Source organism: Oryctolagus cuniculus, chromosome 3, assembly GCF_964237555.1.
Source record: "Oryctolagus cuniculus chromosome 3, mOryCun1.1, whole genome shotgun sequence".
NCBI lineage: Eukaryota > Metazoa > Chordata > Mammalia > Lagomorpha > Leporidae > Oryctolagus > Oryctolagus cuniculus.
Genome location: NC_091434.1, coordinates 146282687 through 146298142, shown reverse-complemented (window position 1 = coordinate 146298142; position 15456 = coordinate 146282687). Strand labels below are relative to the sequence as shown.

The following is a 15456-nucleotide window of genomic DNA, read 5'->3' as shown; positions in this document are numbered from 1 at the left end:
TGGAGAGAGCCAAGCCTGCCCATAAGAAATGTTTAAATATTTACTCTGTGTCCTTGGATTACTATAGGGATTAGAGTAAGTGAGCCTATTGTACAAAAGATGTTCTGAGGATCAGGTGAAACAAGAGACATGACAGCTCTTGCAATAAACACATTATGTCAATACCAGCCATCAATAGTCTTTTTAATCTCTGTAGAAAGCTTTTGGTTTTTCACCAGACTATTGAAAAAAAGGGACTATCCCAAGTTGTCTTAGCCTTTGAAATATTAAAACATTAGAACATTAGATGGGATTTCTTTTTTTTTTTTTTATAAGAGTTTTCAATATCATTTGTGTGTGTGTGTGTGCATGAGAGAAAGAAAGGGAAAAGCCCGAGAAGAAGCTGGTAAAACCTAGCCTGGTTTGTCAGGGAAGAGTAGTACAAGACGTGAGGACAACTCTCGCTTCCCACCTCTAAGGCATTTTCAAATCCTTTCCTTGGCCCTGGAGAGCTAAATTTTCATAAAATGAAAATGTGTAATTATGCTGACACAAAAAATGTGTAGTTATGATTTTCCAAGTGGTGTGTTGACCACTTGATGTAGGAATTAGATGTTTTCTTAAAACTCTTATAATATTTTTATTTTAGGGGAGCTGGCATGATCTATTGAAAACCTTCCATGGCCTTCAGGGATGCACACATTCATATGTGAAGGTCAATTCTGCCCCTTCCTGGCTGTGGAGCTGTAGGTGACCTACTGAGTTCCCTTCGGCTGAGCTCCTTCTTTGTAGACTGGCAGTAATGAACACCTCTCTTAGGACAAGCATTGGGGAAAGTGAAATAGCACAGCTAGTAAGTTTAGCACACAGTGGCTGCTAAATGAACATGAGCTGTAAGGTTTCAGTCTTAAGGTTCTGTATGTCCTCTCTACCATGATTCTTGGAGCATAGCAAGGGTTCAATAAATATTTGTTGTAAGAAAGAAAGGAAGGTTGGCAGGTATAGGCTGTGGTCTCTTTCTTTCTATCCGTAGTAGCACCCTTCTCAAATGTGCTTGGGAGGGGTAATAGTTCTTAATGAGCTGAAAAGAGAACTAGATGATTAAGTGATTAAGTTGTCTATCATCCTTTTTGCCCTATTTATCATTTGTAAATACAACGCGATATTATTTATTCAGGTAAATAAAGCCACAGTGTTTCAACTGACACTCCTGGAGCCGAGGCTGCTTTCTGGATCTTTCTTCGTCTGGGCTTGCCCAGACTGTTGCAGTGTTTCATCACGCAACACGTTAGCAACTACCAAACTTCAGTGAGGTGGTCAGGACTTCTCTCACTGAATTATCTAACTAGCGCTACTTCTGCCATCCCCATTGCCAAGTGTTCCTCTTTCGCCAAAGTTTGTTTTCTCCCCTTTACATTCCTGCAAAAACAGCTTACAAATTACTCCCTGAAAAGATTCACAAGACTTGTCCTATCTTATGCCGCCATCTGCTGGGCATGTCATGTTGCTTAGTCATAGGCAAAAGTTTATTAATCAGCTTCTTAAATGGTCAGGGTTTAGATGGCCGTGGAAATTTATCTGGGCAAAATTTTTTTGTGTTTTTATGATAGGAGGCAGAAAAGGCAACAATAGTCGGACTCATTTCTGAAATGATGCTTTGCCTGGTAAAGGATGTGCTGATTCCCTCTATCTGCCATCTAGCCGATACTGATTGTTGTCTTCTCTGTCCCAGAAACTGTGTAGAGCCCACCAAGATGAGCAAGGAATGATGCTTGTCTAATAGGAGCTTATGAGCTATTAGCAGAATCACAATTAAAGGAAATAAATGAAGCATAGTGTTCTCCATGTCACAGGGGACATAAGTAAGGAGAGTGCAAGTGTGGCAATTTCTACAAAAATTAGATTGATTGCAAAAGCAGTGGTGGAGCATGACCTTGCAAATGAACAGATACTCACCAGGAGAGTAAAGCAGGAGAGAAGATTCTAGCCAGAGGCAACTACATGAACAAAGACATTTGCTTCTGAAGAGAAACAAACGTGTTTGCTTCCAGTGGCAGAAAAAGGTGTTCGTCTACTGTGCCTTGTAATTTTTTGAATTTGTATTCTTTAAATGCTTATTTATTATTTTGATTTATTTGAAAGGCACAGAGATAGAGAGCTATACAGATGATAGATATGAGGCAGAGAGAGAGAGAGAGAGAGAGAGAGAGAGAGTGAGAGAGAGAGAGAGAAGATAGAGGGGAGGAGAGAAACACTAGAAACAAAATGATGGACAGAGATTTTTTCATCACTGTTGTTCGTATAGTCTGTGGGGAGGGGCAGGCTGGGCCAACCTGAAGCCAGCAACTCAAAATTCCACCTGGGTTTCCCAGGTGGGTGGCAGGGATGGGAACAAAGTGCTTAGATCATCACTGCTGCTCCTTGCGGTGTGTATTAGCAGGGAGCTGGAACCGGAAGAGGAGCCCCAACTTGACCCAGGCACTATTGTCATACAGGATGTAAAGCTTGCGAACAACATCTTTGCTGCTACGCCAGATGTCTTCATCTGTGTTTTCAATGTTAATTTTTGAATAAATATCGAATGATAATCTTGTTTTAATGCTATAAAAGGTTAAAGTGAAGTGTACAAGAAAGTCCACTCTGTCTAGGTAGACACTATACTATGTATTTTTGTCACGTGTACTACTAACGCTGAGTGAATGCTGATTGTATTTCTCAGATTACCACCTCTGTCCTAACAAAGATTTCCTATTACTGGAGCCCTGACAACTGGATACCTGCAGTTCTCACTCTGACAGGAGCTCTTTTCTTGACGTGTCTCTATGCTGTTGCATGGTGCCTCTTCAAAGAGTAAGGTTTTAACCACTGCTTCCATTTGAATGTGTTACAGCTCATAAAGTCCATGAAGGAGGACTTTGGGGAGTATCATTATGTTCTTAGAGCTATATATATATGAAATGCATGAAATCTGTTTCCTTTATATAAATTTAAAAAATAAGAAAAAAGACCAGGATGAAAGTGCAGAGAAAAGACTGGGGAAACACAGCTATTCCTACTAGAGCTTTGTAGAAACCCTGTGGCTAATCACAACAAAGTTGACAGACAGGTACCAGCCTCACCATTCCAGACTGAGACTCAGGATGTTAACCAGAATCTTCTAGCACCAGGCAAATGCTCTTCCCATAATGATCAATCAAATGGTTCAAGCTAAAATAACAGTTATCTGGGCCCTAAACACAAGCAGGAGAAGTGGGATTTCAAATTTTCCTGCAGCAAAGAGGAAATGATGAAACTTAGTTCATACCTCCACAAACAAGATCAGAACCTGTGGCAATATTTTCCTATCAAAAGATAAACAGAAGGTCCCAAAAATGTGAGATAAAAGGAATTTACAGATTCCAAAAGCAATAAAATGATCAGTGTTTAGGAGACAGAAATACTAATGACCCTGGTTTGATCATTACATTTTTATATACATGTATCAAGTCATTACACTGTACCCTGTAAGTGTGCATAGTTATTGTATGCCAATTAAAAATTAAAAACACTAAGAAGTTTAAAAATAAAATGTCAGCAATTATTATTATTTTTATATCCTCCTTTAGGAGGATTAACTTCTCTCAGGAATTTTCTCCTAAGTTCTTCCTGCTCAAGTGTTGAGCCTGGTGAGCAGAATACGGAGATAAGAATAAACAGTACTTTCCTCTAAGAGACATAGCTTTAAGAAAAGAAATGGCTGTAATACATTATAAGGAGAATGATAAGAAGGGCAATTGAAATTTAGAAGTATTTCTACAGTCTACTAAACTCTTGGACAGAGAGCCGGGCAGGGAAAGCTTAACTGACAAAGTGGCATTGGAGCTGACATTTGAAGAACACATGGGAGAAAACATAAAGACATAAAATATAATTTACTTACATTTAAGGATGGATATATTTCCTGTAAGACACATAAAAATGGGACAAAGGATCTTATGAACTCTATTGTAGTTACTCCTCATCGTGGGTTAGCTCTTCTCTTGCAATAGGGAATTTAGATTTGACAGGTAAAAGAATAAAATTCAAAGGAAGCCAGAGTATTAGCATGAAAATAAAAACTTACCAAAGACAACTGAGAACCTGTGACCTTTCCATTTCTTATGAAATGGACGTAGTTTAGCACAATATTTTGGATTTCTAATAGTGCCATCGAGTGCCTGAAAAAATAATCTATTAATTTTTTTCAAAAAAGATATTGAAGTACCAGGTAGAGTAAGAGGATGGAATAAGTTCGTTTAAAAGTCTGTGTTGCAGGCAAGCTCTTCCCTATGATGAATTCTTTATGAGAAACCTTGTTTATCATGAAAGGGGACTTGTGGGTGTGCTGTCACCAGGAGTGTGACAGGATGTCAGTGCCGCAGCAAAGTATCTGTTCAGTTAGAAACATCTTCTCTGATAATCCAGCATCATCTATCGTAGTCACAGCTTGTTTCTGACTATAAAGTCATCAGAGTAATCTCAAATGTGTGACATCTGAGGAGCTGAGATTTTCTTATGGAGATTTTGTTGGAAGCATTTAAGGATATTATGATCACTTTCATATTCAAAAGAAGTACTCATCAATTGGTGTTTTATTTATTTATTTATTTATTTAACATGAGACGTGTACCTGGGAAGCTTAATGCTATATATCATGAAGATGAGAGCAGAAAATAGATTTTGATCATTTTGACAATGTTGATGAAAAAGTAAGCCATTAGTTTCTGTCTTTGAAAATTCCTCCCACTTTATCTATAGTGTCCCGGCCTGTTGGAGATTATTTCCCCACTGTCACAAACATCAGCAGAAGCACCCAAGCATCACTGCTGGGGAGTCTGGACAAGTCACCAGGTAAAAGCAGGCTTACCCCTGTAAACAAAGATACTTTGGGCTTTATACATTCGAGTTCTCAATGCTTCACTGCATTTCAAATTTAGAGACATGAAATGTGGATAATCATTTTGGAAGGTTAAATGTCATCCCTAAATTCTTTATCAAAGGAATTTTTTTTTTCAGGTAGACTTACCTTTATCCAACAATACTTGTGTACTGCCTAATACTCTTCTAGGCATGGCAACATAGCAAAGAGTAAAGTTGGATTTGCAAATAAGATGATGACCTAGTACTGGTATTCTGCTGACAACTGCACAGCACGATTATTATTTTCAAATCAAGTAGTTTATCTAATGATGAGGGGGCACAAATGTCCCAACAATCTAAGATGAAACAGGAACTTGATGTAGAGCAGCATCAAGATGCACTATCTTTATTAAGGAGAGACTAAGTAAACTATTAAGGATAAAGACTTCTGAGTCTGAACTTAAGAACATAAATGATTATAATTTAATGTGTACGAGAGGCCATTAAGAGTCACTTTAAGGACCTTTGGTTTGCTTATGTCTTTATTTATAAAAGTAAACATTGCATCGCTTATTACATCTGCAAGAAAGCACTGAAATATACCTAAAATATTTCTAGTATCTCCTAATGCTTTTTGTAGACATGGAAATTTATCGAGTGGTGACTCCAATCCAAACATGAAGCCAAGTCTGCTTCCTGGCAATCATCAGGTATGGGTAAAGAGACAAGTCACACCGTTGACACTGAAATAGTTACTCTTTCAACTTTCATAGCATCTGGGTAATAAAAAGTACCCACCAATAAGTTATAGCATGTGGTAACTCAGAAATGGGGTCATTAATGCTCACCAGTTCAGAGTGGAAACTGAGGGAGAAACAGCTAACCTTCAATTGTCCAAAGTCATATTTGGTGATATCAGTGATGAAGGAAATAACATTGATATGTCTGTAGATGTCTAAATTCATAATGTGTATCACTGAGGTAGTAGTCAAATTCTGATTACTCTTCCTTATTCTCTTTTGAAGCCTGAAAAAAAGAATTGATGCAATTAAATTACATGGAAAATCTAGTGGGGACCAGGCCAAGGATAACTACAATGCCCGTTGTCCTGGATCACCGAACTGTTCAACAAATATTTAATACATACCAATTGTCTTATAGGAGTTCTTCCATTGAGACACTCATTTAGCATATGTTTTCTTTTAAACTGGAGTTAAAATGTTAACTCCAAACCACAGTGTTTTGCCAAGTTCCAGAATATATTTTAATGTAAAAATATATTTGGTTCAATGCCTTGGATAAGATAAAATATTTTCAAGTCAGTATCATTAGCAGTTAAGTTAGTTAAAACATTAGGATCCATTCAACAGATATTCATGTAACCCTTAATAGCAGAAGTCCCTCCACAGATTACTTGGGCAAATTTAAAGCAGTAGCATAAAACATGACTTTCAGTCTTCAAGACCCCATACTCCACCCACCTGGGAGAAGACATAAGTAAAATATTGCAAGGAATAATGTATGATCATTTGTCAATTCCTATCAACATGTACAGTGCATACAATGAGCTCCATTGGAATTCAGAGAACAGCGAGGCCCTTGTAAACCAGGCCAGTCAGAGGAAACTTTGTTGGAAAACTAGCTCTGGGAGAAATCTCTTGAAGAAGGTGTGTGCTTCTATAGCTAGGGGAAGATTGCTCAGTCTTGGCATTATGCAAGCACAAAATCCAAGTGTGCAAAGTCCATGACTTTTTGCAATCTTTCCCTTCACCAGGACCTGTCTTTCCTTTTTTTGCATTTTTCATGCTTTGGAACTGGACTTGGCTGTTCTCCCTGCCACTCTCCCATTTCACCAGTGACTCCAGATCAAAGCTATCTGCAGACACCCACGATCTTTCCTCATTGTACCTGTTCAAACTATATTGGGGTGTGTGTGTGTGTGTGTGTGTGTGTGTATGCATACATGCATGTGAGTCCAACCACAGCATTCTTTTCATCTTCTGTTCCAATGGAAAATTTTCTGTTCCACACATTGCTGCATTTATATATATTTGAAGGGGAGAGAGAGAGACAGAGAGACAGAGATCTTCAATCCACTGGTTCACTCCCCCGAATGCTTGGAACAGCCATGGTTGGGCTAGTCCAAAGCCAGGAGCCAGGAACTCCATCCTGATCTCCCATAGAGGTGGCAGGGGGTCAAGTACTTGTCTATCTTCCATTGCCTTCCCAGTAGCATAACGAGGAAACTAGCTGAGAAGTGAAGCAGCTGAGACTTGAATTGGTGCTAAGTTATGGGATACCCACATTGAAATCAGCTGCTTAACCAGCTGCAGCACACCTGCCCTTGAGCCATCCTCTTAACTCCTTTGTTCATATTGCTTTGTCCTCTTTATTCCAGACACACTCTTCCATGATCACCCTCAAGATTTTGTCAACATCAACAATTGTAACACTTTTGAAAGAGTAGGCTACAAATGTCACTTTGTCTGCTTATTATCCAATGGAATTCAATATTTAGATATTGATTGAACTCATTAAATCTTTCATGCTGATGCTACTATTTTGCTTTATCACATCATTTCTTTTTATAGTTGATTAGGCTTCCATTGTGCAGGAGTATTGCTCCTTTTTTCAAACATGTAACTTTTTGTCCCACTACCCTCCTTCAAACTCATTTAGGAAAAATCTTCAATTCCAGTTAAACTTACTCATCCCTTATTCTATGACTACTTGTGAACAGCAGTGTATTCCTATCAAAAATGACACCATTGTGCATTAAGGAATGATTTCAGATCTGTTACCAGGTTTTCAAAGAAAAGCTCAATGCAAACATACCAGGGTTGACCTTCCTAATAAATTCCCCCCACCACTTTCAGTGAAGGCAATTTCATAGCTCCCCAGCTTTTCTCAAATCTTTAACCAAGTGACCTTTTCCCATCCTGAACTGTAATGGTTCTGCACACTTCATAAACATAAACATCATAAGATTTTAAAATCTGCCTCAGTCTCCTAAAACCAACACCACAAACCTGTCTACATCAATGCTACTTGGTTTGACCTCTTCCTAAGTCCAGAAGAAGTACACCTGCTCCAATCTAGGTCCATCCACTATAGCTACTCTTTGAGATTTGCATTGCTTCACATGACTTACAACCTTCCACTTTCAAAGTTCTTCCCTTGACTTTATTCTCCTCTTCAGCAACCACCCCATTTCAGTTAGCCTTAGTAGCACCCTTTTCAAAGCCAAAGATCTACTCAACCCATGCAAAAGATATTGTTCTACAGCATTCCATCAAAATGGCTCTTATCCATGAGCTAATGGCATGCAATATAGGGGAGACATGACCTAATTCTGACTTCTCTAAATCTACTGAAGTGAAGTCAATAGAAAGGTGTACACTCTTTCCACCTGCCCTGGAGACATCATGTTATAGTGGTCAATGCTTGGATATGATCTGGGTTAAGCTTCAATATCAACAAAGAAATTGCTGTGAAACTGGAGGGAAGTATTCAGTAGCTAGAATTTACTTGATACATGAGTAATAAGAGTAAATAAGACAACCTTGTTATTCAGTTGTTATGTTTGTTTTAAGTGACTGCAGTGTAATAGGCCCATGCACTGCAACATTGTAACCATATTAAGAAGTATAAGGTCATTTAGAAGGTCAGCATCTAAATTAAAAAGTACAAATTTAGAATAGAAGAATAATACTAAATTTATTTCTTCAGCCATCAATAGTTTATGATGGATATGAAATGATTCTGTTAAGAAACAGAATATAATAGCAATGTTCCTATGTCTCAAATGTACACTACAAGCTTGGAAAAGATTTCAGAATGCTAAGAAGCATTAGGATGTGATTAACTCATGTACTGCCAAGATTTTATGACACAGAAGATGTTTAATGAAGGGAATTACAGAGGCTTATTTTTGCTTAAATGTGCAAGTGCATTATAACAATAAATTCTATTTATAAATTCATGATTTAATTTTTATTAATCACAATGATTCATGAATTCTTGAGATACTTTTTCCTGAAACCCATATTCTAAAACTTCACAAAACAATTTAAGTAGATTCAAATACCTTATGCTATCTCCCATTAATCTTCATTACTTCCTGCATAGCCTTAATTAATCACTTTTGCTTGCCAAGACAATAAGCTCCTAATTAGCCTGTTTCTATCTTACATTTCTTAAACAACTTTAAATACTCCCTTCACAGCTACTGTAATGATACACAAATAGTGATGGGCAGCATTTTGTGAGTCTGTGCTAAGTGCTAGCCCCCGTGAGCAAAAAGAAATATGTAATCCTCAGGAAACTGGAAGGCAGAAGATAATATAATTCATTTTTTAATCTCTAAGGAAGTAGAGACTTGGGGGCAAGTTTACATTGCCAACACTCCAAACACTTAGCTAATTAAAATGATCATGCTGTTTTACTATCCCTAGACTTATACAATCCCAGATATATTCCATTAATTCTAGGAATGTATTCGCATTTGTAGCTTTTTGCATCTTTCATGATGGGCCATGACTAAATTCTTTTGTAAAAGACTTCATTGCATGGATTCTATTTATGCTACCTTTTCTCTTTATATCCTTTTTGACCTCCTTTGGCTGTCATCAACTCCAACTTGCAAAGCAAATTGCCTCAGACAAGAGATCCCCCTGGACAATCTTCTTTGAGTGGGCATGTCTCCAAGGGCATGTTTCCCAAAACACCACCATATATAACTGGCCTCTCTCTTTGTCTTTCCCACCACAAACTTGTTGGAAGACAGAAAGAGATATTCATTGAATGTTTATCTCTGGTGCCAAGCAAATATTAAGTACTCAAATCATGTTGGATTAAGAGGGGATTTGCTGTTGTAGAGGTGGCTGGTAACCTTTAAGAAGGTAAATAGCATTGTACAAGGGATTAATGACTTTATGCAATGAGTAATCAGGTGTAAGATATTCTTTCCCAAGATTTTCTAGCAGAAGGCAAGAATGAGATGGGGCATTAACACAAAATAAATAACTTCAAGTGATAGTTATGTGTCGCTCCCCGTTTTCGTGGAGGAGCAACACAGGACCCTGCGCTGTTCTTTCGTCTGCTCGGCCCTCCCCGGGTTTGCTGCTGGTTCTTCCCGGGTTGGCTACTATCCCTTCCACCTCCGTGGAAGGGCAGTTCCCCCTGGCCGCATTCCCCACTTCCGCAGGGGAGCGGCACACCGCCGGCCGGCTCTCTCGGGGGCTGCACGGGTTCCCTTAGATGTTCCCCATAGATGTTCCTGGTGCATGCCGTCTCTCTCCTCCTTTATAGTCCTCCTCCGCCAATCCCAACTCGGCTGAGTACGCTGCTCTCCAATCAGGAGCAAGTCCTACAGTTAATTGGTTGAACTGGAGGCAGCTGTGCGGAAGCTGTTTACTTCTCTCCCAGCGCCATATTGTGGGAGAGCAGATGCATAGAATAAGTCCTAATTCAAGTAACTTAGTCTAGTCCGGATTGCTCCCCACAGTTATGCAATGTTTTTTTTTTTTTTTCCAGATAGAGTAGAACAATCTCTCTAGAATGTGGGGGTGCTTACATGTGTGTATGCATGCATAAAAAGCTAAGTGGGAAATTTTTATTGGAATCATAGGTGAAATAAGCTATAGGTAACATTTGGTTCAGATGTTAAAGATATACAGGGAACAACTTGAGTTTGGCAATAAATACGTGAGTAATATGAACAAACAGAAGTCATAGTTTCACATTGAATTTCCATGTAGTTGAGGAAGCCACTTTTTCCTCACTTGTCAATTAGAGGTGCCATTCTCATTTTAAATGCAAATGCTTAAGTATTTCTCATAGAAATTCTCCTTAACTGGGGCTAGTGTGTGTTGAAAACCAATTGCCCTTCAGGTGATCTTAACGGGCAGCCGCCATTAAGAGACACTGTGCCACACACAGGGACTGACATCCTTAGTGTTCTTCCTGCTCACGTGCTGGTGATTGGCTGATGCCTGGGACAGTGGATCCCATAGGAAGGAACAGTGCAGGGAGCTCTAACAGGCTAAGGGAAAAGGGGAATCAGGAGCAATAGATGAGGCTGAGGGCAGTAGAAGTGGGAGTTGTTTCTCCTTTGGGTGGGAACTAACTGAAGTGAGGCATCAAAGAGTTGGCATGTCGGTGGAGAGAAGCGTTTCCTTGGCTGAGCTTGGACTAAAACATAAATAAAACAAAAACTCAGCAAAAGCTTATCTTCAACTTATTATTTATGGAATACTTTAACGTATATATATATATATATATAATTTAAATGGTCGTGTTAATTTTTAAAAACATTTATTTATTTTGGAAGTCAGAGTTACAGAGGAAGATGGATAGACAAAGAGAGAGAGAGAGAGAGAGAGGAGAGAAAGAGAGTGATTCCTTCACCGGTTCACTCACCAGATGACCACAACGGCCAGGACTGGGTCAGGCTAAAGCCAGAAGCCAGGAGATTTCACATGCTATCAAACAAATCTAAATAGACATTGCCACTGAAAGTGTGTCAAAATGACAATTCTGAGTTTTCATTAAGAAGTCAATAAATGTGTTGAAAAACAATGTTTCTCCAAGGGTGACAAATCATAAGAATGACTTAAGATGGTTATGGCCTAGTAGGTTTTGGGGCTCCTTCTCATTGAGTTCGTTGAGCAAATGAACTTGGAAATGTATTCTTGACAGGAATTAACATTTTGTGTTATTTCTTTGCTTTCAAAAATTGATTATTTTCATATTATTTGAAAGACAGAGATGGAGCAAGACAGAGAGATGGGGAGGGATCTTCCTTCCTCAAGCTGCCGCCCCACCTCCCTGCCAAATGCCCAGAAAACATAGGGCTGGACCAGGCAGGAGCCAGGGGCCTAGAACTCCATCTAGGTTTCCTACATGGGAAGAAGGCACACAAATACTTGAGCCACCACCTGCTTCCTTCCAGAATGTGCATTGGCAGGAACCCGGATGGGAAGTGAGGTAGTCAGGACTCGAAGCGGGCACTCTGCCATGGCACACAGGTGTCCCTGATGGCAACTTAACAACTCACATCACCAACTGCCTACCTGCTGTCAGGTTTTCTGATGAATGTGCCATATGATTACTATTATGCAGCATGTCACTATCAGATCACACAAAGCTAATCTTAAACTCAATTTAAAAAATGCGTTTTTCTCTGAGGTATTGAAATAATGTATGAATTTACAGAAGCAAAAACATTGAGAAAGGCTTATAATGAGAAGCATTGCTTTCTACCTCAGCCCATGTTATCCCACCACTCCCCTCAGCCTCAGGGCAACCAGATTTGAATCTGAAAATGAATAAACCATAATCCACATTATATTGACACTATATAAATCCCTTCATTGAAAAGCTAAATAAGATGGAAGTGTGGCACTGGCAAAGATCGAGAGAGCAAAACTGTAGCAAATATAGTGCCCCAACCACCAAGGCTGGGCCAGGCTCAAGCCAGGAGCCAGGAGCTTCATCTGGGTCTCCCACATGTATGGCGATGACCCATACACTTGAGCTATCTTCCAGTGCTTTTCCCAGGCCATTAGTAGGATTGGAAGTGGAGCAGTCAGGACTTAAACTGGTGGCCAAATGGTGTGCTGGCATCATGGGCAGTGGCTTTACCTGCTGTGCCACAGATACTAGCTCTGAGGATTAGAGAATTTTAAATCTTTTATAATATCTTTTGGGTGTTCATGTGTGTGTATCTACTGTGTGTATGTTTTTCATCATCTGGAAGATTTTACATCTTTCAATGAGAAAGATCTCCAGGGTCTTTGGAGATGGATTTAGCAGCTGAGACAGGAATTCCTCAAAAAGATAAACTAAGTATTGAGGAGCACAGGGTAACTATCAGGTTTTTAAGCGAGATTCATGGAAATACATTAGCAGAATGGAGGGAGAAGCCAAATTCAATCTGTATTTTTAATGATGTTTTGAAGGGAGCTAAATGTATTAATCCAAATGCCCACTCCCTTTCATTGTTCATCTGTTATAAATAATTTGAGATTTGGTTAATTCTTGGTGAACCTAGTGCCAAGGATTGATTCAAGTTTTACTACAGTCAACCAGATTTTTAAAAAGAATGTTACCAGTGTTGACTCCATGTTAATTATAAAATTATCTACCCAAAACAATAATTTAAAATATTTCCATTTCTATTACTTTTATTAGTCAACTCTACACTTCCACTATTTAGTGGATTTTCAAGATTTTTATAAAATAGTTAACAAAATATTTTCTTTCTTTTTCTTCAGTGACAGTAATGCAATATCTGCTCAGCTGTCAGAGAAGGGGAGTCAAGATGTGGAACAATTAAGAAAAGACAGTGGTTCTGATGGAAGGCATTTGGCTTTAACCAGCATGAAGGTCACCAAACCGTTGTCTCACTTGCTTTATTTGAAAAGGTCTTTTAAAACCACAGCTTTAAGCAGTGAAACAGAAGAAATGTTTTCAGCATAAGTGGATACTTTTGCATAACCCAGCACATATTTTGATAGGTCTGCTGGGTGCGATGAAGAAGCGTCTGCTTTTAGTTACAAAATGTACAGGGATGAGCTAATCACCAACAGAAAAATAAATGGAGCATTCTAATTGTGTTCAGATTGTGATGATATTTTTATTACTAACATTAAATTAAGAGATGTTTAAAATACAAATCATTCATATACAACAATTTATAGAATAAAGATACGAAATAAGACAGAATCGTTATTAGAGCAATCAAACTGGATTTGCTTCTCTTTTTTAAGGGGCAAGAGCCAATATCTAAGAGGCAAACAATTTCATCCCTTTTCAGTGATGGACTTTTCTGATCTATTTTGAGACTATCCCATGTGCTTAATCACAATATCCCAACATACCACAAAAGCTTTAGAATTCTATTGCAAAATTAGTACTATTTTATGGGAGCAGCAACACTAGAAAAGCAATTCAGCAAAGGTGTACTTCTGCAGGTTTTTCCTAAGAGTATGACCTATGGCAGAGAGTGTCCAGTCAGTTTCCCTAAAAATAACAGTTCTCAGGCAGAGGTTTGAAGCAGGAGATTTTCTGAAGGGGGATTGGGGGGATGACAGAAGGAGGACCTGGTAGGAGTAGAACTGAGACACGACTGCAATGGAGGACTGGCTTGGAGTAGAAGAAGAAGAGTGAAGAAGAGAAACACTGATTGTGATTGTCAGCCCCGCTGCAGCCATGGGGTCAGTAGAGGTGTTTCTGCTTGCTGAAACCATGTGCTGAGCCTGCTCCCTCCTTAGGCAGACTCAGCCTTATTCCTCCTCCGATAATGGAAACACCCCAAGCAGCTGAACGAGAGATACCAGAGCAAGACATGGAGGTCAGGGCCACCAAAGAATGCAGCTAACTTGTGCTCTTTGGCGCTGCTCATGCTTGATATACAACCCACTTTTTTTTTTTTTAACTTTTATTTAATAAATATAAATTTCCAAAGTACAACTTTTGGATTATAGCAGCTTTTCACCCCATAACCTCCCTCCCACCCACAACCATCCCATCTCCCACTCACTCTCCCATCCCATTCATATCAAGATTCATTTTCAATTTTGTTTTGCTTCCATTGTTGGCTCCACTCAACTTTTGATATGGTTGGTCAGAGAGCTTGGAGTTCAGGAAGGATAGATATGGCTACATGGGCACATAGTAGTCCACTTAGTTTCCAAGACTTTAGGGGCTCCTCATCCCCAAAGGGTGTAGGGCTCGCCTTTGTAGATGGCATTGAGTCCTATGGGTTTATATTGTCACTCTGTTTATGGGTGTTCCATGAACGCCCATGGTGCCTTTCTCACCACAGATTTTTCTAGTGTTACAGAATCCTGCTGGGTCACAGGGTCCAGGAAGTGAGGCTGTTTACTTGGCAGCTTAGCCTGTTGTGGAGCCCTTTCCTGCTCTGAGCCCCGTTCAAATCTGTTAGCTTTGAACATCACCCAGTAAATAGATCAGTGTACTCTTACCACATGTTGTATTTCTATCTTGGTGGGTGGGAAACAAAAAGTGAGACCTTTTTTCTTTGCTTTAGACAGAATGTCACAGCATATCCCAAACCATAGGAACATACACAAAAAATTACTAAGCTGAAAGGAACCTGAATTTATGTAGGGTTCATCTCCCACCCTCTAATTTGCATATGCCTTAACAAGACTTCCCATTTTTTTGCCAATTGTTGCTCGATGGTGCAGTTAATATGATGGGTAAGTACAATGAAACAATGCAATATCGTGTCTAGACAATCAGTCCTTTTGGACTACATTATGACAGAAGGTGAGAGAATTAACCTGAACATGATCAAAACCATAACTACACCTGACTGTATTTTTCTTGAATGTAAACCCATTTCTCACATGGGTAAATACAGTATACTCACTAACTCAATGTCCTTGTACCTTTTTAGCCAAGGAAGTGTTGATTTGCTCTAGAAGAGTGACCAAACCTAGCCCAGCAGCTGAACTAGGGCTACTTCTTGGTTAATTTGAAGTGGTTGCCTCCCACCCACTAGGAGTCATCTAATCCTAGATGAGGAAAGACTTTCAATTTAAATGGGGCTCAAAAGGGGACCCCTACCAT

At 39.3% G+C, this 15456-nt stretch overlaps 1 protein-coding gene across 4 annotated transcripts in view; it reads left to right on the top strand.

Moving 5' to 3' along the window:
* LOC100348313 (cadherin-related family member 4) overlaps window positions 1-13479 on the top strand; it is a 233772-nt gene extending 220293 nt beyond the window's left edge. For 3 of the 4 annotated variants that reach the window (XM_051848885.2, XM_051848886.2, XM_051848884.2), the window contains exons 20-22: window positions 2699-2829; window positions 4756-4848; window positions 13134-13479. In XM_051848885.2, the coding sequence (XP_051704845.2) occupies window positions 2699-2829; window positions 4756-4848; window positions 13134-13338 (429 nt within the window). In that variant the 3' untranslated portion in view covers window positions 13339-13479. Of the gene's footprint in view, window positions 1-2698; window positions 2830-4755; window positions 4849-5497; window positions 5568-13133 lie in introns of all 4 variants that reach the window. The other variant, XM_051848887.2, reaches the window with a different exon arrangement.
* Window positions 13480-15456: the final 1977 nt, after the last annotated feature.